The sequence below is a fragment of the Corvus kubaryi genome, unplaced genomic scaffold (assembly GCF_017639235.1).
Source record: "Corvus kubaryi isolate FWS band 111438036 unplaced genomic scaffold, C.kubaryi_AGA036_p1.0 37397, whole genome shotgun sequence".
Taxonomy (NCBI): Eukaryota; Metazoa; Chordata; class Aves; order Passeriformes; family Corvidae; genus Corvus; species Corvus kubaryi.
This window is the reverse complement of record NW_024581136.1, coordinates 16,664,138-16,689,513: the sequence shown is the minus strand read 5'-3', so window position 1 is coordinate 16,689,513 and position 25,376 is coordinate 16,664,138. Positions and strand designations below refer to the sequence as shown.

The 25,376-nt window shown below is 43.1% G+C and overlaps 1 protein-coding gene across 1 annotated transcript; it reads right to left on the bottom strand.

Annotated features, from left to right (window-relative positions):
* Nucleotides 1–6,208: 6,208 nt before the first annotated feature.
* NCEH1 (neutral cholesterol ester hydrolase 1) lies at nucleotides 6,209–25,346 on the bottom strand. Its single transcript, XM_042042004.1, has 5 exons — nucleotides 25,162–25,346; nucleotides 16,442–16,670; nucleotides 14,485–14,554; nucleotides 12,395–12,566; nucleotides 6,209–10,988 (listed from the first exon to the last, which is right to left on the bottom strand). The coding sequence occupies exons 1-5, from the start codon at nucleotides 25,297–25,299 to the stop codon at nucleotides 10,371–10,373; spliced, it is 1,227 nt and encodes a 408-aa protein (XP_041897938.1). The 5' UTR covers nucleotides 25,300–25,346; the 3' UTR covers nucleotides 6,209–10,370.
* Between the last annotated feature and the right edge of the window lie 30 nt (nucleotides 25,347–25,376).

Sequence of the window (25,376 nt, the reverse complement as noted above, 5' to 3'; positions counted from 1 at the left end):
TAGCTGGACAATGTTGTTAGGTAACATGTTTGGCTTGCTGCACCAGGGAAAATATTTGTGTGTAAACTCAAATTATTATGTAAACACACATTTTTACATAAACAGAGTTGGTCTGTGCTGAAAAGCAGAGAGAGGCAGCTCAGATGGGATCTGGGCAAACCCTTCCTCCCCACACGCTTTGGCAGGGAGCACGGGCTTGAGAGCCATGCTGGTGATATCCTGCAAGGGGCAAACTTAGGTACTGAGAGTGCAAATGTCCTTCAATCTTCACTCCCAGATTAAAATACGTGATCAAAGAAAAGCAAAATTCTTACACAGAAAGTAGCTACAGCAAGTTGGAAAGCACTGCTGCTGAGCACAGCACTGAAATTTCTGTAGTTCTTTTCCCTGTGAAAATATTTTGGGGCAAAAAAGTTCCTGATAAGATAAGAAAACCTAAAATGTTGTTAAACCAGTGCAAACCCAGGTTATTTGCCTTATCAGTGAAACTGAGAATGCAAGAATGCCTAATGCTAGTGCCTCTCAATCCACTGAGCTTTATTGCCTTCTTTATGGTGAGAATATATTATTGGTCATATAAATAGCTCACAGAACACTTAAAAAATATAACTCTTAACCTCTAGTAGAAACACACCATTGCAAGAAGACTTTATTGAAAAGACCTCACAGAAATCCCTCAGTTTAAACCTCCTCTCTACCCGTGGCTGCCACCAAGAAAGTAATTCTAAAGAAAACAAATGTCTAGAGAACCAGGGGCAGGAGAAATAAAAGGGTGAGAAAGAAAGACAAACCTTCACAAGTCCAACTGAGTGGTGACATGTCTGCATCTGCAGTGATGGGATCAACACAGACAGGCTGGCACCTGTGCAGAGTTAAAACAGACCAGGCTGGGAAAAAGTGACTTTTTCCTTACCCAGGGCCAGCATTTCCAGCCCTGCATGCTGTGCTGCATGCAAACATGCTAAATACTTGAGACATTAAATCCCAACTATGGCAAAAAGCTGAAATTACAGGCATTTAGTGGAAGAGCAGTATTTTTAAGAATGGTAGTGCCAGGAGCAAGATACCTCTGGCTGTGTGCTGTTTTGCAACATTTTATCATTTCTTGTTAGTCCTGATAAAGGCTGTAAAAGAGTGTGTAAACCAGGCAACCTTGCCCAGCTGGACTTGTTTCCTTTAATGATTACTGCTCAAGGGAGACCAGAGAGAAAAGAGAAATGAAACTCTCTACACCCAGGGCAAACAAAACTTCAGATCCATGGGACACTTCAAAGCCCATTAACGTACTCTTTTCCTCAGTTGTAAGGGGTTTGGTTTTGGCTGGCCAGGTCTGGATACCCCCAAGAAGGTTTTGCTAAAGGGCAGAACTGTCCTGATTCGCACAAGATCCCAGCATTTCCCAAGATTTCTGTTGAGTGCTGCAACCTCCCGGCTCCAGGAGGGCATGGCTGAGTCAGTAAACAGGCAGGGCTTTTTGGCCAGCCTCCTTCCTTATGAGCTACGAGCAGCAGATTGTTTAATATTCAAAGCACTCTACTGAAACCACACTGGCTCATTTATTTCCAAACATTTCAGGGAAAGGGAAACAAGCTGAGTGGAGGGGTGGAGCAGATAAGCAGCAGTGTTTTTCTTTCCTTGGCTCAGTATTTTATTGACATTGTGGAAAGCACCGGCTCTAAAAGTTTTGACCTTACCTACCTGTGCTGCAGTTCGCCTATGCTGAAAAATACAATAAAATCCCATTTTATTTTGTTAGTTCCAGTCACTGCTCTCCTTGCTCTGGTGTCAGAGGTTCCTTTACCAGCACATTAGATGAAGCAGCTACAAATAATGTGGGCAAAATTTTCTAATCTGAGTTAGTTGTGTCCCTATTCAAACCTCACTGACACAGCTGAGAGATGCTCACAGATCCTTCTGGCTGGGGCAGCAGCTCCTGCTGCTGGGCTCTTGGGGCTCTGTCTCTGTCAGCTGTGGGCCCAGAGCTCCTCAGGACAATGTCAGTCTCTCTGTTGGATTCAGCAGACTGTAGTTAAGGTCCTAAAATGACAATATGTCATCTAATTTGTTCCTCACTGAATAGCTAAGTCTGCTCAGCTGTGAGGAGTGTAATATTTTTGGAGGACTCTCCATGCTCCCCAGCCTGCAGCAGCTTGGTGCTGTAGGAACATTGTCAAGGAAGAAAAGAGCAAACTTTCTCAGTTAGGGCAAGTGCCAGTCCTGGTGCCAGCCCACTGGCTGCTGGTGTGTTTGTGTCCTAAAATCCTTGCCTGAATAAACACTGCTGACACTGTGGTGAACTGGTGCATTCTGCAGTGCCTTGCACAGGAGACAGAAATCGCATGGATTGCGTGCAACCCCTGTGGCCGAGCCCTGGGCTAGTGAATCCCAGCCTCTGGCTGCTCCAGCTCCCTTCGGGAGCAGAAAAGGGGCTCCCTAGGCTGCCAAAACAGCTCTTTTTGTTAAATTCACAATCTCTTCCTTCAAGCCTAAACGAGGAAACGCCTCCATTGTTTTGCTTTGCCAGTTTATGAAGAGCTGGCCCATGTCCAGGTGCTAGGGCAGCAGTGACAGAAGGGGTGGAATTCCCCTGCCCCACCTGGAGCAAACAGCCCCCTCTGCCCTGCTGGGGCTGGCTCTGCCCATGGGAGAGCTCCTGCTCCCAGGCCTAGTGGAGGCACAAAAGTTAAACGCAGCTGATCATCAATCCTTGCTGGCTTGGTTGCTTTTTAAACTCTCCTCTCCCCAAGCCTGATGCCCTCCTTCCCACGCAGTGAAAATCCCCTGGCTCCTGAGACAGCCCTTTGGGAAAGGATGAAGTATTAACAGGAAAATCATCTTCTGCTTTAACTTGTTATTTATCTGGAAAATAAATGACTTCAGAATTTCATTATGGATCCTGGCGCAGATTAGCTGTTAATGATTCCTGTGCCCTGATTGACTTGGAAGGGGAAAGATAGTTGGTTTTGCTCCCAGCTCCAGCTTTGGGAACTGAGTCTGGGTCAAGGCGAGTTGCTTGGATGTTTGCAAGAACAGTGTGGTGACTCCTGTCAGCGGGGACAAAGAGGTGCTGAGTTAACCCTGCTGCCCTTAACCCAGTGCAGGTTAGCAAACAAGCCCGTTGAGGAAGAGCACCCAGCCGTGTTGGCTCTGCTGCGTTAACATGCAAACGGCTTTTTACAGCTCAGGAGATACTGGTCTGGGCAGAGCAGGAGAGGTGACACCATAAAAATAAACACTACTCAAGCTAAAGTTGCATTTCAAAGTGACACTGAAGAGTCAGTCAGAATTGGGATTTGCATTTTGCAGTGAAGGCCCAAAGGGATTGCAGAGTGGCTGATGAAGTAAGTCTATGAATCTGCCTCAAGGTGACAGGTCAGGAGATGTTCAGATCTTGCTTAAACTCCGACATTCCCTTGGAACCTCAGTCAGGTGAGAAGATCACCAGCCTAAGAGATCAAGATGATGACACTTATGAAAATAAAAGGCCTGAGCCCAAATTTATGCCAATATCATCATTCTATCATTTTAGCCTGACTAAAAGGACCATTATAAATCTAGAGCCAGCCTACAGTCCTTAATGAAGTGGTTCTCGGTTTGTATGATGTCAATTTATGTGTATATGTGTATGTGTATATATACATATGCAGAAGTAAAATTTATAGCAAGTAGTTTCTGAGAGTGTGCTTAAAAATATACATTGGCTCAGGCTAAAAGCTTCTGTTTCACCAGCTTCACCATTTCACTCATGGTGAGACATGTGATTCCATAGGCCTTTCTCGCATTTGTACCCCTGTCTTGGATTGTTCATAATCCTACTGTGGAGTTGGCCAACACCCAATTAAATCTGTGTCTGCATCCAAAGAGACTCCTTGCACTCCAGATGTCCTGTCCACGTGATCTCTGATTAATCACCTGGTGTTTTAGCAGATCACACAGGACCTGAACTAAGCAGCTGGTTCATGAGCATGCACCGTGCCCTGGGCACAGAGCAGCAGATTTCCCCTGGGTGCCCTCCCTCGCCCTTCTGACTCGGCAGACTGGAGACGTGCACGGGCAGCTACAGCAAACCTGGGGCACTGCCCACACCCCAGCCAGGTCCCAGGACCTGAACTAACAGCCAGATCACCTGAAAAACACCCTTACAGTGTGCCAAGGGCTGAATGATTCATGCTGAGGAACCACACAACGTCTGAGTTGGAAGGGACGTTAAAGCTCATCTCTTCCCACCCCCTGCCATGGGCACGGACACCTTCCACTAGACCAGGTTTCTCAAAGCCGTGTCCAACCTGGCCTTGGACACTTCCAGGGATGGGATATCCCTGGCACGGAATGGTTATGAGGTGCTTGTTAGTTTGGTTGTTTGGTTTTTTTTGTTTTTTTTTTATCTGAGTAATTCCCCATTGGCACGACTTTCCTGCCTTGTCCATGCATGAACTCACAAGTCACGGCTGGGCTGCCCCAAACGTTCTGGTGCAGTTCCCACAATAACACTTCCAGTTCGACAGTGTGATTTCAGAAACTGCTGCACCAGGCTTTGCTTTAAACGCTCCCTCTGCTGGCTATACTGCAAATTATTGTCTTTTAATTAAAAACCTCAGACTGGAGTTGGATTGTCACGACATTACTAGGTTAATTCCCTTTATTCTCTTTATTCCTCCACCACACCCTGAATCCCAGCTCTCAGTGGCACTGAGTGTACTGCACCTGTCCTGACACTGGCACAGTGTTGGAGGGAGAGGGAATTTTCTATAACACCAATTATTATTGCTGATTTAGGTCTCTTAATATAAAACTTACTCTCTTGTTTAACAAACTCTGGCTCTCCTATACCCCAGACTGTCTTATGATGGGAAGTGCTGGGGTTTGCTGAGATTTTGCTTCAGAAATGAACAGTTGTTGTAATGGAAGTATTTAGTGTTCCCTACATTTTATAAAGTCAGAAAAAGTTATTTAAAATATAGTTTAAATATATTTAAAATATATTTAAAATACAGCTTTCTGTAAAAGCAGCTTTAAAGGAGCCATTTCAAGGTTTCTTTTTTTGGTTTTCTTTTGCCTGTCTTCCTGCTGAATAGTTGATAAACCCTTTAAAGTGCTGTAGAAAAATAATTTGGAAAAATACTAGATGTACGTTGGGGTAAATTTAGTCTTATAGTAATGATGTGCTGTCAGCTTTTTAGACATTTATAAAAGAAAGAAATGCCATTGGGTTAATGCCAGAAAAACTGGATGTAAGAACAAGGGAAAAACATGTGTCTCCCCTGAGGATGAACAAAATAAAACGTGGCCCAGCTCCAAAGAGTTTTCGAAGTGTGAGGCAAGGAGCAGCACCCAGCCAGGCAGGGTGGTGGAGAAGGATTTTGGGATCCAGCTGTGTCAGGCACACCTGGGTCAGGCACAGCCCCATGGGGCACTCACTGCTGCTCCGGCTGAGAGTGGGAGGTGGGAAATAGGGCACAGGGACAGCCAGCTCCAGGACCAGCCAGGCATGGGATGTGGTCACAGCCACACTCAGCTGAGGGAGGCACTGCCCCAACCTTGCCAAGCCCTGCAGTCAGATGTTTTATGACATCTGAGAAAACATGACTGGAGAAAAATGTTCTCTAAGGCCCAGCCTGTTTTTAATGCATTCAATGTAATGCAAGCAGGAGTATGACTCTTGCTGCCTTAAAAAATAGGGTTGTAAGTCCTTTGAAGCTTTTTTCCTCACCAATTTTTTTCAGCAAGTGAAAAGCTTTGTGTTCTGTGAAAGGCAAGGGAGCCTGCTGGACAAAATGGGAAATGCCCCACATCCGGATATTTCAAAAGCAATGCTGCTCTGCATTGAGAGAGCAAGGGCAGAAAATGGGTTACAGGTCAGAAAAAAAGAATACGAAAGGAAGGCAAGTAGGAATGAAAAAGGAACCTGGACTTTTGCTGGCTGAAATAAATTTCAAACACACACACAACCTATAGACACATAAAAATGTGTTTATACATCAGAATGGAGAATGTGAGCACTGCTGTTTATCTTGATAAAGAACAACAGCACCACTGCAGGTTTGTCCACTCTTCAGCACCAGCAGATGTGGTCACCATTATTCATTTGGAAGAAATGAAGTTCAAGGAGGTGACCCCCACAGCCCATGGACACACAACCAAAAACCAAATTGGAAATGCTCAGAAATACAAAATCGGTGGTCCTGGGAAAAATAAAACAAACCACAGGTATATTTCACTTTATTTATTTGTTCTTCATTTTGATAGCACAGCTCAAATCACACTTGGTAATGAGATCTTACAAATCTTTCCCCTGCTCTGGGACAAAAAGCAAAAACCAGTCATGCACAAGGTATTGAATGCATTCACATCAAGTATGTTGTACGTCGGGGTTTTGAACATCATAAATATGAGAACATTAAACCAGCTGGTTTTGGTTTTTCTTTAACAACATCTTTGTTACAGATCATAGCAGCTTAAAAGGTTGAACTCAAGTTTACCTACTTCCAATATTTTTATTTTTAAAAGTTTCTAGTGAAGTTTGGTAAGAGATTAAAAAATATAGAGGCCCAAACACTACAAAATAATGTTTTTAAGTATTTCTATTTAGTTTGTAGGGCTTAAAACTCACAATGGCCTTTCTGCTTTGGCTGGGAATGCAGTTCTGGAATTACTTAGATGAAAGTTAGGAAATCCAATTTATTTGTGATTTTTATGCATCATGAAACCTCCTGAAAGAGGTCTGGGCTTCCAGAAATGTTGAACACCCATCCTTTAAGAGGTCCTCAGCTAGGGATACAAAATCTCCATTTATTCCTGCAAATATTAGCCAAAATGCTGGGGACCCACTAATATAGTTCTCAGGTTCAGGAAGGCAGGATAAGGATGACTATAAGTTCTATTATGCAAGTTGATTTTGCTTTTTCTTTTAAAAGCTTTCATCTGAATGCCTTGATGGCCATCAGGAACAAGATATTTCTGCAATCAAGAGGTAAAGTCTAATTGTAGAAGGGGAAGAAAAGCTACCTACAAAAGGTATCTAGCCATATCCATTGATTTAAGATAAGAAGACAAATTTATTGGATGTCTCCTCTGAGAAGACTCTACCATGCACAGGTGAAGTATTGCTACAAACACTTGCTCTGATCCTACAACATGCAAAGTGCCCTAAACTGCTTTGTGAAATAACCAAGGGAGGAAGGTGCAAGATAACCCTGAGGAAACGCTTGGAGATGTAGGAAAACCCAGGAACAAATCCAGGTGTTGCAACACAGATTAATTTTAATCCCTTGCTATCAGGCATCTGCTTTCTGTAACCCTGGGTCAGCTCCTAGAAGCTTGGAGCAACACAGCCAGAAACAACCCTAAATTTTCAATTTGGGGCACGGGGACTGTGTGCAAAGGAGAACAGAGGAAAGGAGGAGGAAAGTTGGGCTGGGACTAACATTTACTTCAAGGTTTACACTGAATTTGCTCAGTGTCTTGTGCGGCTGTGCACTAAAGGTCTTTTTAGAGCTGGGACTCAGACCTCTTTTTCCATGTTGTAGGATTCCTCAGGTATCTCTGCAGCTATCAGGTGTTAAACCATAGAGCTGCAAGATCAAAGTAGTCCAGATGCTTTGACAGAAGTATTTAATACTGTACATCACATCCACGTGGTGCTGTGATCTCAGGCATCACACCAGGCTGCTGGCAGCTTCGTAAACACGTTCACTCCAGTTATGAACTTACCACCATTTCTTGTGCCAAGACTTTAATGTGCTTCAGTGCATGAAGGAAATTTACAACTGACTCCATGAATATATATATATATATGTATATACATATATATATATTCCAGCTCACCCTTTCATTTCAGTTAAAAAAAAAACTAGCAGCAATTATATTTTAGGTTCATAACAGATATCTATAACTTAGCTATAAACAAATGCTGAGCTAAAGTTTAGCAGAAAGCTCTCAGGAAAACTTAATTACTGTAAGATTTATAGGAATATTAACCATTTTTTTCCCAGTACTACAGTTATACTATCTTTTAATGACAGTAGATATAAATTACATCTTTTCTGACATGGGTTTAGGCTTTAAGTGGGAAATTCAAGAAGAAGCCTGTTCTTATAACTCAGTATAGTGATATTTTTTTTACTATTTTAGTCATAGTTTAAAGTCAGGTAAACATAGCTGTTTCCATATAAAGGGAAAGGACTCTGGAGCAGATTAGTAACTTGTCTTTTGAATGGACATAACTTTGGTTGCTGTCTGTTTAAAGCATACAATCTATGAAGTTGTGTTTATGGAGAAAAGGAGGAAAGGGTTTAAACCCAGATAAAAAGTTTGAATTCTTCTGCAGTGTTAACTGGGTTTCTTGATCAAAGTTTCTTCTGATTCAGATTAGCACTTGGCTGCTCTAATTCTACCCAGTCTTTGTAAATGCTAAACGGAAGAAGAATCTGGGCCACTGTTGAAAAAGCTTTGCTTTGTGATCTCTGTGTGAACTGTGCAGGGAATGAGCTTTGGCCTGCATGACTGAGCTGACATCCAGGCCTTGTCTCTCTAATGGCTTTTCTTAATACACACAACCACCTTAACAACCTGATGTTTCTAGGAAGCTGTGATTCAGCAAAGCCATTCTCCTATTTAATTTAAATCCCAGTGAAAGTGGACTGCTCTGTATGTATTTTAAATGTCAGAAGGCAGTTTGATCTACCAGTACCTGATGGGTTTTTTTAAGAACTTTTCAGAATACTGCCATAAGGAATGCTTTAATGAAATTGCCTTTGTCATGATCTCCAAGGGCTAAGAAGCTTCACCTTAGGATTCCTGACAGGAACCAGGACAGAGGGGAGCAAACTGCTCAGCAGGACCTGAGCCCAGCAGCATCCCTGCTGTGGGACAGGCTGCTCTGAGCCAGGTCTTGGAGAAGGATGGAAAGTCAAAAGCCATGGGAGCTGTTGAGTGCCTGTCAGTCACATTCACATCTGTGTGCTTCACTCAAGCCTGAGAATTCAGCTTCACAGCTCCTTTGTGAGGTAGGAAATTACTCCCTCCGTTGGCAGAAGTGGGGTGTAAGGAGATGACATTGTTCTCCTGGGGTCCCACAGGAAGTCTGGGGTAAAGCTGAGGATGAATTTAATCTCCCACTCTCTCCTCTGTGCCTATGGGCTTTTGACACCACCTTCATTTCTGCAAGGTGTGAGCAGCCTGGACAACAGACAGTCACAAAGTGGTTTCACTCCCCTGTCCTGTCTGTCTGAACTTTACAGACTGGCTCAAACTGTACAGGTTTGCTGCTCAGTAGTGAGATCACCTTACCTAGAGCAGTCTACAAGAGAGACAAAGCTCAGCTGCAAAGCTCAGATTTAAATCTTCTGTATAGATTGGAGCCCACTTCTATTTGCTTGCTTCCCTCCTTTCACCAAGCAGGAAATACAATAAAAACTACAAGCACAAAAGAAAAGTCAATAAACAAAAACTTCTACTACTAATTAAAAACATTAGTGCAAACCACACAGCAGATTATTTGTAGTAAGGTCAGTATTTTCTGTAAGGAGGTTGTACAACTGAGGCTTTAAACACAGATGAAGTCACATTCTTTAGCCAAATAAGTAGTCAGCTTTGGAGGTCACTCACATAGGAAACCTGGATTCTGCTGCTACACATAATATTTTATCTTACCTATTTGTGTGTATGCTATCATACTTTTTATTGAAAATATATTTAGTCCTGTATTTTTTTTTAAATATAAATAATTGAAAGGCAGTAAAGACCAAAGTCCAAAGCTGAATTACAGGTTTGGCTGAGACTCGTCTAGAATAGTTTTAACTGTCTAGAAGAGCTTTTTAAAAAAATACTTTAAAAAATTTAAATGAGCCGTTTGTCTGTGGCAAAAAGCCAACACCTAAATTCATGCTTGTCATTCAAATGCATGGCCCTGCTGTCCAAGGTGAGTGTTCTCACTGTGGCATCAAATGCTCAACACTGCTGTAAACTAGCTCACGTTTCTACATATTCAGAAGTAGATGTAGGTGTTAGGCTTTATCTCACATCACTTGAAAGGCAGGGCCTTTGTACCTGATTAAGAGTCAAAGCTTGAAAGTTGCAGCCAGGTAAGGATCCTGCAGGACTGCTGTTCTCCCTGCTCAACAGGTGTTTATATTTGGCAATAGTTATCTGGGAGAAGGTGAAAAAAAAAATTGAGGTTTGAAAAAAATACTTTACTAGGCAAGGCCAATGGAGCTCGAAAATGCTGCAGTTAGTGGTCTGTACCCCCAGCAGCTGCAGCCAAATGGAGAAGTCAGAATTCAGAAAAGTGCACTTTTTGATTGTTTGCTCTTCTGCCAGAACAGACACCAGAGCCACACCCCCACCCCGTGCCTTCCAGCGGCGCCCTCCCTTCAGAGGTTCTCATCCAGCCACTTGATGTAGCTGTTCCTGGTCTGCACGCCGGCGGAGAAATCCGTGGGCCACACGGTGAAGATCATGCAGCCGTGGAAGCAGTCGTGGAAGTGGTCGAGGGTGACGGGCACGCCGGCGTGCTCCAGGCGCTTGGCGTACATGGCGCCGTCGTCGCGCAGCACGTCGTTCTCGCAGGTCAGCACGTAGGTGCGAGGCTGCCGCGCCAGCGTCGCGTCGTCCGCCAGCAGCGGCACCGCCCGCACGTCCAGTAGCGCCGGCAGCTGCTCCACGATGGCCGCCGTGCCCGTGGTCTGCACGACGGGCTTGTAGCTCTTCTTGAAGGACGGAGGCAGCAGGGACGTCCAGTTGAGGCGCGCCCGGAAGGAGAGAGCGCGGCCGACGTTGAGAGCGGTGTGGTTGTTGATCAGCAGCTCGTGAGCCAAGTCGTAGTTGCCGTTGAAGTAATCGATCCAGTAGTTGATCATGACGTAGCGGGGAAGCACGGGCATGTTCATGTTCTGCTGGTAAGAAGGTGTGTTGAAGTCGAACGCCTGGAGGACTGGATAAATCAAGGCCTGCAGTTTCGGCCTGACGGTCAAATCCTCTTCTTTGCTAAGCTGTGCGAAAAACGCAGGACAGAATTAAGGTGACAAGGAAAATAAACATATATCAATGTGGAACTTCAGAAAAGCAAACGTTCCTTTGACAATTTTAGAGTGAGTTCTGCTCTTATACAGGTAATGTGGCTGTTTTGTCTGAAGCATCAGCATTAGGGCAGACCCAGCATCCTGTTCCCAACAGAAATCAGTGACACAAGGTTTTTTTTGAAGGGAATAAGAAGAAAAAAACATGTAAAATGTAAAGCGGCATTTGTCTAACACAGCGTCCAGTTGAACAAGTGGCAACAGAAGGATTTCCTGAATCAGAGGAGCTACTCTTGCTTTTAAGAGCTTTTCATGCATTTTTCTTCCATGAATCGATCTAATTGGTTTGGTTTTTTTTCAGCCAGTGCAGATTGATGGCATCCACAGTTTCTTCTAACAAAGGCTCACCTGGTGCAGAAACAACTCCCTGTGTCTGACTCGACCCTGCCAGCTGCATTTGATTTGAGCCTATCAATTATACATTTGGTGCCCCCTGACTGCCTTACTGGAAGAGTCAGCAAACTCTTTGTTTCATCTTCTACACAAGATAGATACCCAGTGCCCTATCATGTCTCATCTTGTTTAAAAGGAATTATGCATCAGGAAGTCGAATTAGGAATGCTCTTTCCAAAACACAGTACTATCATGTTTATCAGTCCTCAATATTGAAATTTTTATTGTAATTGTCTCTTATTAATTTTTCCACCCTAATTCAATACTGCAAGGTTGTCATGATAATTAGTTGTCTGGATATGGTATCTGCTGTCTTATCACTAATGGTTATGGCAATAGGAATAAGTTAGTAATAATAGTATTTCCTTCAACCGTGAAAAATATTATTACTTGCCTCGGGTTTCCTTTAAACTCTTTACTAGATCAAATTCAGATTACATTTAAACTGCAGATACACAAAAGAAATTTCCTTAAAATTGCAAAATGCTACAGGAAGACAATTTAACAGAAGAATTAAGCTCCTTTTACTGTATATTTTGTCCTTTATTTGTATTTGAAAGAAATAAAAGCGTATTTCCAGAGACAATTATCTAAAAATAGGAAGCCATATTAATAAATTATGCCTACTTGGAAAAATAAGGAGTTCACCAACAAAATGGGTTAAAAAAAGTAATTTAGCTACTTGCTCTTAAACTCTCGTCCATAACAACTTGTGACTGTAATAACACATCACAACCTATGTGATTCATATAGTGACTGAGTCCCTTCACAGAGGAAAAATGAGCAGATTCTGGCTCCCTACCATTGTTTTTTTTAGGGGTTTTTAGGGATGGCACCTCACTTTGTAATGGTGCAACACAAAGAATCTGTCAGCCTCTCTGAGCTGGGCTGCTGTAGTGCAATACACAACACAGAGTGGATGTTACCTGCTGGCACACAGCAGCTGCCAAATTCCCTCCTGCACTGTCCCCAGAGATTGCAATTCGGCTGGGGTCCACTGAATACTCAGCTAAGACATCAGGCTGCAGGAAATGCTTTGTTGCACGAAGAGCATCGTGGTACTGCTCGGGGAAGCACACCTCAGGCACCAGCCTGTATCTGCAAAAGAGAAGAGATGAGAAACAGTTCTTACCTCTGCTTTATTGTACCTCTCCTTTAGGATTCTCATGTGATATAAGATAGCCCTTACTGGAAATAAGTATTTCATTAGGATAAATACTGCAAAAAAAGTAGGAGGTGTGTAATATGTATGTAAGACTTAATCTTATAATTAACGTTCTAATTTGGAAAAATTAAAATGAACCTGCTAAACATGAATAATACCAAGATAGTATAAAACTGTGCAGCAGTGTCCTAGGATTTCCCAATGGAGGATTTCATCATGCATTATAAAAATCAGTAGTTAAAACACCCTTGGCAAGGGAGTCATTGCACTCTGCTTGGATTTGATCCAAATTCCCACCTTAACAAATACGAGGGAGAGTAAATCATACACGCTCAACACGTTCCTGTTTGGCTGAGCCAAACTCCTGAGCTTCCCAAATTTTTACTGATGTCAGGAGAGAATGAACCTTGCTATCCCTCTGTGCCATGAAATGAACAATAGCCAAGAAATAAAGTAATGCTAATTTGCTCCAATGCAACAGATTCAACAATTCCTTTCCTTTATCAAGGAGAGGAGCAGAAATACCCCCCTTGGGCAGGTGGGGAGATGGAAGCACAGACAGAGCAAAGTCTGCCAGGAAGAGCCAGCAGCTGAATCCCAGACATGAGGCTTTCTCAGCTTCTAAATAACAGTGCAGGAGAAGTCTGTATTACTGAATAATTTGAAATCCAAGAGTTGTTACTAGGCCTTATGGTACAAAGCAAAGTTTGCAGCTTTTCAAACTACAGATTTTACAATTTCTCAGTAGAGCTGAGCAACCCAAAATTCGGTTCTCTGATTCAAAGCATCTTTAGATTGTAAGCTAAAGAAGTTTCATAGTGCAGAATAAATTTTAAACTTAAGATTACAACTTTCAAACTCCAGTTGTGACCTGCTGTCAGAAAGCAACTTGTATCTTGTATGTACAGGAATCTGAGAGTGTCCTTTGGGAACTCCTTGCAAAAATGTGTAACAGACTGTGCATAGATTGTGAAAGTGAGATGTGCAATTAGACCAATGAGGAATCTAATTAGACTTGACTAAGTGAATGCAAACACCTTGATTAAAGGATATAATTGTTAAGGAGAAGAGGTAATAGTAACTCAGAGCAATAGGCAGAATGATACCAGCATAAATCAGAACAGGAATAATTAGGAACTTTTCAATATTGTGATTGCTGCTTTTCTAGAATGACCAACAGCTGCTTTTGTAGCTTTCCTTGTTTCTAATAATAAAAACCAGAACAGTAAAAAAAAATAAACCAACCCCCTCCCAGCCCTTTAAAGTACACCATAATAAGCATTAAATGAGTACCATCAACTCCATATAATTAAGTTGCAATTAGATCCCAAAGCTTGCTATGTAATGAACTGCAGGTGGGAAACATGAGTAATTCTATCAAGTGGTTGGGTTTGCAAAAGAAAATACTGAAGTTGACAATAAAGATGGGAACAGTACCAATCACGTTGGAGTCACCTAGGTAATGTATTTAGCTAATCAAGAGGTTTGTTTGCCTTGGAATTGTTCAACATGTTAAAAAAGCAGCCCTGCTTCTCTGTTGTCTGGCAGTCTTCTGCTCTTGAGGGAAGCACAAGGCTTAAAAGAGAAGACTGGAACAGTGGGAGATTGCGAGAGCAGCAGGGAACTGTCAGACCCCACAGTGTATTCTAAAATAATTAGAAACCCAAATGAATTTCTGATACCGTTCCAATTTGTTGCAATTTTAAAAGGATAATGGTATCAGACTGGTACAGAAAATTACTGTCCAAGTTAAAGCCTTATACAGAAGCCACTAGCAAAGGAGAAGCTAAAAGAACTATGTTACATATTTCTAATACCTTAAAACTACTTGATCAGTTTTAGATTACTCACTCAACAGAGACAACAACAGCGTTCAGAGATTCAGCCATGATTCTGCAGAGATTGTTGTAAAGGCTTGTTCCTGGAAGGGATGGACATGGTGTTAGGGACATGGGAGTCAACAGTCACAAAGCTGTCCCTAAGCCTTCTCAGAAAACGTACAGCCATCACACAAATATAAACAAAGTAAACGAGATCAGCCTGCAACTGATCAGTTGTCAAATCCATACTACAGCAGAGGGAATGTAATTCATGCCTTCGGAATCCTGGAATCCTGCAGTCTAATGCTTCCTTCCTCACCTGTTTCTTGGTGACTTCAGACATGTCATTTCACCCACCTATCGCAATTCTCTCATTTGGGCAAAATCTAAGGTACCCCGTGGTTTGGGGGCATTAACATCCAGAGAGAGTTATTGCTGGATGAGTCACTGCCTGTGGTTCATTTTATTATAGCATGCATTGCTTTGATTCAAGTGAGTTGCCCTATTAATGTCAGCTGAGCTACTCATTTAAGGGAGGATTAATCACAGCTATCCTATTTATCAGAGGACTGATCATCTTTAATTTTATTCCTTTCCAGTTACTTAATTGCTGGTTCCCAGTACTGTAAAATATACTAGGACAATAAACACTTTCTAAAATACCCAGTCTTAGAAGTAAACATTTAGGTGTAGCAATTCTGTCATTAATTTCTGCACCTTAGACTCAGGGATACATCTGACACAGCCAAGCTATTATCATCCTGACAATGTGCAGCAATTTAATATAAACTTTTTGCACAACAAGAGTCATATGCCAACTATTACAGAACAAATGATGTAGGCAGGAGGTTAACAGATATCCCTCAGGTAGGTCTAAGAAAACCCATCTCAAAGCACAATTCCTCTGTGGGAAGAGGAGTAAAATGTTTAACTGCTACAGGACAAAGACACTGGAATTTCCAAAGGCATGTGAAGGCCACATTTTAAAGTTATTTAGGAACCTAAATCTCACTTAAATCATGGTCTAAATGACTTGTACATGCAGAGTCCAAATGCAATCAGTACAGTCTGTATTTTGCATCATTTTGTAAAAATCCATTAATGTTCTTTTTCTGGAGAGGAAGCTGTAGAATGCATCAGGGCTGTATGGACTTCAGGATGTCCTGGGAAGAATGGGGAAGGAAAAGGGAGAACATTCCTGTCAGATCTGGATCTCAGAGCAGCCACAGGAACCACATGCCCTTTCTCCCCCAAGGCTGTTTTCCTCCTGTACGATGTGGAAGGAAATCAGTGGTTACCTTATCACTGCCTATAGCTGTACCTCACTTCCTCTGATCCTATTTGTGGTTTCCAAGTTAACTGGAGTAAACAGCATTAATTTTCAAGGTAATTAGCTAGTGGTGGTTGTAGTCTCTAAGGAGCAAACCTTAGAGAAACCAACCTCTACCTGTTTCCCTCATGCTCCTGCTGTCTGTGCTCAGCATTGTGTATTCCCAGGTAGGTGTTATTTAGGAGCCAAACATTAGCAAAGCTGTTACATGCAGTGTTGATCAGCTCACTCTTCTGCTAATTACTCTCTGAAAATGGGGCAAACCCATGTAATTTCCTTACATGTAGCCACTGGAACCTGATCACCAAGGACTGACTTTTGCACATTACCTCAGAAAGCAGGGGACTGGCCAAAGCAGCCCACACAGGCGTCACAGAAATTTAACCAGTAAGTTATTTTTTCCTCTCAGGGTGTAACAAAATTAACTTTTTGGTCCTTCTACAGCTCACATGCAGATAAGATGTGCATTTCTGCTGTGTGTTCATGATACTTTTCTCCCTCTCTTCTTAGACTTGATTCACCAGAGTGGAGATAGTTACTACTGAATTCAGGTACATCTTAGCAAAATTGTCTTTCCTGGCAGGAAAAAGAGCTTTTGGCTTTTCCTGCCGGGAGAAAAGCAGACTGGAATCCGATTTAATTACTGGCAGACACCTACTTGCACTTGCCAAGGCCCAGCCCCCTCCGTGGATGTAAACAACGCTGCGCTTGAGGCTTTCATCTCCCTTCACAGGAGGTTCAAACACTCTCACTTCCACACCGTCAAAAACAGCATCCGTGATTTTAACATCTTCAGAGGACACATCCTTCAGCTTGTCAAAGGTGCAGATCAAATAATTCAGAACTATCAAGTGATGGCTGAGTCTCAGATAGTGAATCAGGTGACACTAGTGGGGGGAAAAGAAAAGAAATTCCTGTTACTTCAGAGCATATCATATGCTACCACATTGACATTTAATGCAACTGCCTTCAAAGGGCAGGTCCTACACAATTCTTACAATATTCACTGGAAAGTAAGATTTTGTCAAGAACCTCTAATGCTTTTAAAGCTGTATTAAAACAAAACGCTGTCCATAAAAGATTTTCTGTGGTCAGAAAAAAAATCAAACCACGAGCACTTAGTGGATCACAACCATGAACAAGTACTCGGATCCTTTGAAAGATGTCTCGGAAGGGGACAAACCTCGTGTTCCACTAGGGGACCTATGAAGCTCCTCAGATTGGTGCCAGCAGAGGGCAATACTACACAGGCAATGGTTTTTGGTGGAAAAGTATCAAAACCGCAGATTATTTCTCTTGTTCCACCCCAAAGCATAAGTCTTTCTACTTCTGAATTAAGAAAAGTTCCCAAGGATTGCAAAGAAATTTGGAAACAGGAATAGTCTTTAAGGAACATAATGGTGTTTTTTGGCTGGTCTTGTGTTTACCTGCTGAATTGAGAAGGATCTGAAACACTTGCCAAGAACAACAGTAGGTTAATGACACTTTTTTCAGCCTCAGAGACTCAAGTGTGTTACTTTTCTATGTGAATAAAAGACTGAAATTGAAGAATGATCTGATCCTTCTGTCTCCTTATGGTAGAAGGAGACAGATTTTATCCCCTTTGCCTATCCAGGACTTTTGTTTTCATGTTTATTTTTAAGATTTTGCCCTGACTCGATTAGAAACCTGTTTCTCCCAGCAAACAGTACTGGGATTCAAGGCAGTTCTCCACTTGAAATGGTCATGACCTGCTCCCCACACATGACCTGCACACTGTTTGTAGTGCATACCTGTTCCCATGCCCTCGAGGGCGCACGAGTGGTGGCAAAAGGGCAGCCAAAGGACTGCAGGGACTACAGTGTCCAGACTGACCATCTAAAAAAAAAAGTAGTGGAGGTCTTTCCCCTTTTGCAAAATTGATCTCTGTCCTAGTGATGAAGCTCAGAAAGCAGCCAAGCCTTTTGTACAACTTTCTCAGTCAAGGCAATGGAGTTGGGGGGTAAATTTAACACATGCACTTAACATATACCTGTAGGAACACTACCAGTAGGAAAGCTGTCAGCTGGGCCCTTTTATTTTATGTGCAAGTACCAAATACTTGGAACAAGAGGTGTCCTGTTGTATAGGGCTTTTCTAGACGTGCCCACTTTGCAGTTTGAATTCTGCCAGTCCCTGCTACAAAGAATCCAAGATGCTGACACAGAGTGAGCAGGGTTACCCAGGTACTAACCACATTCACCTGCTGAAGAATAAAGAGTTGCCAGTTTAAGCTGTACAAAATCTGCACACACACCCCTCCAGAAGAAAAATTTTGAAGCACTCAGCAGCCTCTGTCAAAGAAGATCTGTCTCCTACAGCCACATGTAATTACATGCAATTTTTTTTCTCTGTCCTAATTAGTTTGAATGTTAAAAAAATCGATATATTTGCTTTCATTCAGGTGCTGTACATAAAAGGCCCTACACAGCTCTCACTGCAGACTGCTGTAGAAAAATGACAAGTTCAATATTAAAAAAAAACCAACCCAAATTTACGCCAAATACAATGGGCTGTTACGTGACCTGGGAGAGGAATACACTTCCAAAACAAGAATTTACAAAAAATTACTTTATTTTCTTGCTTTAACTTGTGGTAACATCACCCTGCTGAGCTGGTTTGGTAGGAATCCAAATTTTAAAATGTTTGCTGCTTTTTGGATGGAGTATCATTTCTTCATACTGCAAGTCTTTTCTCTGGGAGAAGAAACACAAAATATCCACCCAGCAGGAAGAAATGCTGAATTCACAAGGCTGTTTGTATCTCTGAGTTTCAGCCCATGTTTTTCTCCCACCATTACTTAAAATTCCCACAGGAAAACCCAGGACTAGTTTGAAATCTGAAGAGCAATACTTCTATTAATAATTTGGCACACAAATTGTTGGGCTGCCACTGATGTAACCACATAAAGGTCTGATCCTCCCTGTGCCCTATGGAAGCTCCCAGGGGAAGTAACCACTGGGAAGCAGTTTTAGAAATATTGCTAAAGAAAATAATGGTTTTGTAGATTTTATTTAGCCCGACTCTGCTGCAATAGACATCTCGTTTTTGTTTTCTCCCATTTTAGTTTGCATTCTTTGTAGACAAGATTACCACATGTTCCCTGGAATCAGGACTGTTTTGTTTTCAAGGCTAGTTAGTGGTGTTTACCAAGAAGTGTTTTCCCCTGTTCTTCAAACCACAGAGCACCCATCTGCAGGCTACCATGCTCTTTCATGCCTATTTCTCCTATAACAGACCACTCTTTCCAAGAATCTGTAATCCTGGAAGAGATGCTTTCTACATCAGGGCGCAAAGGCAGCAGTCCTAATTATTTATCAGACATGGGCAGGTTTTTCTGCCAAGCATTTATCAGACAGACTCTTTGTTAGTCAATCTGCCTAATCAACCTATTGGCTTGTTACTTACAAGGCATTGGGATTGCACTTGTTGCTGGCAAAGAGCCAGTCTTGTCGAAAGTTCTCACAATTTTTTTCTTTTCCTCTTGCTAAATGTTAAAAAAAATATATATCATATCTTAGCAGTCAGTAATAATACTCCTGGCAGAAGATGTGGTTGGCCAGCTCTCCTCTAGGACTGCCTTGCCACTCAAAGTGCAGCCCTGCCCATCCTGATGCCTGTTCTTCCTTGGCACGTTTCTTGTGGTGCCACTGGAAGGCTCAGAACATGACCTTGCTGCACCAGCTCAGTACAAACCCAGCAGAGCCAGAGAAACACTAAACTTCAGCCATGGCATCATCTTACTGATACCCCAAGGCAGAAAAGAGGGAGCAGGGGAAAGGATGGGACCAGCCCTTTTGGCAGCAGTCCACAGCTGCATTGCCTTAAATCCAGTATAAAACTGGAACTGCTCATCTCATGTGAGCAATAATTGGTTTGATCTTTGCTGCTAGTTGTGATTTTTACCACCCTTCCAGTTAGAACCTGCAGGGCTGCTGCAGGTTATCAAATGTAACACAAATATATTTGGGAATTATGTGTCCATGTGTGTGTGTGGAAGTAGAAGAGAACAGAAGAGAAAAACAGTGACGTTCTCTGGTGGAAAGGGAGAGCAGACAGTGCTGTAATACTAAAAGCTAGCAGAAAGGAAGAGAAAGCATAAGGAAAAGGGGGAAATAAAGAGACTACAGGAAAGAAAGAGGAGCTAGTATAAAGATGAAAAGCCTGTGGGCAACTGGCCCAGAACTGTTGTGCCAGCCATGGGCACGGCACATCACAGGCTCTGGGTCACAGCTGCAAGTTTTCCCACTACACCAAAAACTCCTTCTCTTTCACCAGGACATTCCCATGACTGAGATTTTAGGATAAGGACTATGCAGGGACTCACTAGAGACTGAAGTGTTCAAGACTGACACCTTCCTTCTGGTAAATTCTTTGATAAGGGGTGCCAGATACTGAAAGATTTAATTGATGAAGGAGAAATTTTTCAGTAAATAAAGAAATGAGTCAGGGCTGTGAAAAAAGCAGGTAGAATGAACAAAGTACTGCACCAGTGAGGGACCATTACTTCACCTTTAATCACCAATATCTGCCCCTAAATTATATGGATTCTTCTATTTGCTCCTCAGCTGGCTATTTCATGAAGAATCCCACCTCCCTCAAGGACTTGAATTCCATACTTCTCATGTGTTCTGTATTGCAAAAAAATAAACCAAAAGTTCTTGTTGCTAATGTCCAGCAACCTCTAACACTACTCAGCACAAGGGGACTCTCTGTCCCCTGATGACTTCCTTGGCTAACCCTGGCTCTGACTTTTAGCCACGGAATTATTGCGACAGGTCGCGCTTGCAGCACACAGAGGCAACACCAGAGCCATCAGCTGTTCCCTCCAGTGCCCTCCCAGCTGGGCAGAGCCAAGGTCCTGCACTGACCTTTCAGGCTTCAGGGGATCAGGAACTGGGCAAACAGCTATGGCTCTTTTTGCCTCCAGCACTACTTGGGACTGAGCCAAATCTCACTCATGACTCAACCGAGTAATGATGCTGGAACTGCAAGGCTGAACTGCCCAAAACTCAGCATCCTACCTCAGAAGACACAGAGACTATCGTCAGTTCTGGCATTGCTTTGAAGAACATGCTTCTATAAACACAAGAGGCCAAAATGCCAAAGACAATGTCTGTAGTCAGTAACAGATTAGTGAATAATAAACAGGATCATTTCCACATTTAGCTGTGTGGGGAACAGACTGTTTTGTGTGCATTTTGGGCAGTTTACTCCATTTAAGGGTACTTTTACAAAATGATTTCTCAATGCAAGTGTCTTATTGCCCAGTAATGAACACGTCTTTTTAATACTATTAGATAAAGACAATTGTCAAAACAAGTGCTCTTAGTTGTATGAATTTCCTTTAGAACTAAAAAGAAACCAGGAAGACTGTTTTTTCAGTTTATTAATTAAAAGCAAAATCTAGATTACATTTTAATGTAAGATTTTGTGCATGTATCTATTCAACCATGACCATCTGCTTTTACAGCAACATAAGTTACCTGTTCCTGCAAACAGGGCTTACAGTGTGGTTCAGTTTCCGCTCAGGTGCCAGTGCTGTGAGACCTACCTGCCATAACTAAAAACCTGTTTTACTGTAAATCAATTCTAAGACTGTTCTTGCATCCAAAACCATCAACAACTTACTTCACTGGCTACAACCATGACTTACATCTGTCCAGAAGTCACACAATCTGAAATATGTGGGCAGAGAGAAATTAAAATGTTAGAAAGAACTAATGCAGTTTTCTTTACTCCTGAACGTTGATATTCCATGGTTGATTTTATTCCAAAAGTGAATGAGTGGCAAAGAAGCACAAAGGGAAACACTTGGCTGATGAGGAGTTTTCTGCCCTGTACAGCTGTCTACCTTCTTCCATATACATCCATCTGATGTCCTCTATGCCAACCTGTTTATCCTTTCAAACCTTTGCTATCAGCTGTCCCAATTCCAAAAAAATCCCTTCTTCCTTGCCATGCACCAGAAGAGCAAGTGTCTTGACAGTGGTGACCAGAAATAACTTATTTCAAAGGACTTAAATAAACATGTGCTGCTCTCTTTCCTCCTCTAAGGGATAGTGGTTAAAAGGAGAAGTGAAAAACGTCTGTAATTGATACTGGTGTTACAGCAGAATTACGAAATGTTCTTTTGTGTTACAGCAGAATTACGAAGACACTTTTAAACACACACCACTGAAACAGTAACTATGGTTAAATCTATGGCTCAATCCCATATTTAGCATTATGTGGATTCCCAAATTTCAGTGAAGCTGAGTTCTGATGTACCTGTATACATAGATATGCATACAAGTTTTTAATTTCTGATCTCAAATTGTGTTATATCACAGTTTTATGTAAAAATGTTACCATGCCCCATTTTGAGACAGGTGATGGGCAAATTACCCTTTCTCAGGTAAGCATTTTCACATCGATTCATTAATATCATTAAAGTCTCAGTTTCTCTGTTTTCTTTCCAGGGCAGCACAGGGCATTAAAAAGGGCACAGGAACAAGCCTCTGAAAAGTCATCTCAGTTTTCAGCTTCTTCACTGGAATTTTTGTGACCTCAGATAAGCACTCCATCTCCTCCTACCTCTGTTCCCCCCCCCAGTTTAAGACTAGGATAACAATATCAGTTCCTTTCTGTAGTATGTTTTGAAACCTACTTAAAGAAACTGCCCTATAAGCATTATGCACTTTTTAAATCATGTGATTATACTTGAACGTTTGTTGGAGTCTCACACTGAGCCAGGACACTGACTCAGTCCCAAGCTTGTAAAGAAATTTGTAGCTGACTGGGACAAAGCTCTACATGCAAATGTAAAAACCTTATCATTAGTACGCTGAAAGCCAGTGACAGCCCTGTTGTGTTTCAGTCACAGGGACTATTAATGCACTGAGCAAACACATGCAATATCCCTAACAAGAAATGGTCACACTTAATCATCAGAGTCTTGACAAACCTATTTCAAAATAAGCAAAAGACAATTAATTGCATTTGAAGCATGTGATGTTTATAGGGGAAAAGTAGATTTTAAAATTAGAAAGGTATTTCTGTCTGCTATCAGATCTATAAGGCAAAGTAATAAACAGCAAGCTGAAGTACATTCAGAAGTGGGTGAAAGTTCAACAGTCACACTGAGAGAAATGTTAAACCATTTGACCTTGAAATAGCTGATAGAGAAAGAAAGAGGAAGCTGAGCTCTAGGAAAAGACATACACTTTATTATACATACACACATAAAAGCTGTCTAACAAAGTAAATACGCAAGCTTAACTTTCACAGTCCCACCTTCGGTTCACAGAGCTCCTTCCTAATGACAGTCATTTATTCCCGGCTGTGCTGCCTCAGTGTAAGAAAGACTTCTGAACATTTGGAAAGCACCTTCTCTTTCTCTCCAGAAATGAATGCCCTAAGGCTCACCTGTTGTGTGACTGGGGCACCTCTAACAACTCACCTCCTTTATGCTTCTGTGTAAAACTCTCTTGTCCCTTTGGTTTGCAAGTGATGTTACAGGAACTGTTACTTGCTTAGTAGTTTTTCTCACTGTAAAAGTTTTTATTCCTAAGGCCAGAGAGATAAACAACTAAGAAATTACCACGTTCCCCTAACAAAGACTTCCCCGCCCCAGAGAGTGGGACAGATGTGGGCACCTCAGCCCGGCCGCCAGCCTGCTCCAGCTGCCACCCACCAGGCTTTGTCCTGCCAGCTCCTGCTGGAATTATGACCTCTAGAGTATCTCAAAAGATATACTCTTCAGCCTCCAAGCTAGAGGCACCAGAATGCATCCATGCCCAACATAACACATAAACAAACTGCATGTGTACCTGAGGCAGCAGCAATACACATATATATAGTTACAGTCATACCATTTTCTAAAGATAGGTCTCCTTCGGCTAGAGGTTCTGGCCTTGATGCAGGTGCTCCTGGACAAACCATGACACTGTGTTTTTGCAGGCAGCATGCTGGGCAGGCACCACGGCCCTTCTGTCTCTAAGTATCAATGAATCTGAGCACCTGCAGTTCAGTTACTTGAGTTAAAAACATGGAGGAAGTGAATATCAAGCCATAGATTTTACTGCAGAATTAAAGCTATTGTATTGCATAATTTTCCTATCAGACATACAGGAGGGTATACAAGTGATCAGGGTTTTTAATCCTGTACAGCAAACAGGTTTTATCATTTCATCCTAGAGGCATGCTTTGATTCAGCTATACAATTGGACCATAAGATGTCCCAGGGGATCAGATGAGTGATCCATTTAGTCCCAGCCTCTATCTCCAAAGCTGGCAACCAGAGAAGCTATTCAGGCAGAATATACAAGTTTGGACACTGTGTGTTCCACTGGCCTCATGCTTCCCACTATCCACTGTTACTGCATTAAGAACGTAGCAGGTACATTCCCACCTAGTCCATTCATGAGCCCTCTGTCCATTAACTCATTTAATCCCTTTTTGAAGGGATCATCATCCACTCAAAACACAAGCTTTTGCACATTTCAAAACAACTCAGTAAACGAAAACTAAAAACAAAACAACTGAAATTAAAAACCAAACAACTTTCATATACATAATGCCTTACATCAGTCCTGACCATGACTGATCAGTCCTTGTGAAAGATCAGATAATCCTATAAGAAAACAAACTTGACAGCTAATGCCATTATCAGAAATTTTGCCGTATCTGTTCTGTTTCACGTCAGCATAAAAACACTGGCAGAAAATAAGGGAGAAACCATTAAGTGACAACTACTTTGTGACAAAAAGCAAGCATTCAGAGAGTTTTCTTTAGTAATAAAGACTCCGAATTAAGACTGTTTAATAACGGAAAGAGCTTCATTTTTCTTGTTTCCCTTAGGCGTACGTAAGGGATCAGATTAAAACCCACTAATTCCTCTTTCCTGACCAAGAGCCTGCAAGTCGCACACCAGACCGAGCGCCATGCGGCGAGGCTGTGCCGGGAGTCCCGGACACCGCTGGCATCCGGCGGTGCCGAGCGGCGCTCGCCGGCCGGACGGACGGACGGACACCCGGGGCTGCCCCGCCCGGCGCCGCCGCTGTCGCCGCGGAGCCGGAGCACGAGAGAGGGACCCGAGTCCGCTTCTCCTCCTGCACGCGGGACCGGTCGATGCTGCGGGACCGGCCCCAGCTCCGGCCCGCCGCACACGCGATGTCACCGACTCGGGGACGCCCCGCTCGGCTCCAGCCACAAGGCAGCGCGGGGCGGCCGGGCCGGGAGGGCTGTGCGGGGGCCGCTCCCGCTGCGCGGATGCCCCGGGCCGGCACCGTTACCGCGCCCGCGCTCCGCCCGCCTCCGGTACCGGCGCGGGGGTTGTCCGCCCGCCTCCGCAGAGCCGGGGTGCCGGGGCCGCCTTACCGTCTGCTGCACCGCCCGGAAGGTGGCATCCAGCAGCATCAGCTTCCAGGGGTCGGACACGGCGCCGGGCAGCGGCAGGTACACGTAGTAGGCGGACAGGGCGGCCAGCGCCGGCAGCAGCAGCCAGGCGGCCCGCATCGCCTCCTCCGCGCCGTGTGCGGCCGCCTCGCCGCGCTCCCCGCGGGGCGCGCACCGCCCCCGGGCCGGCCTCCCCC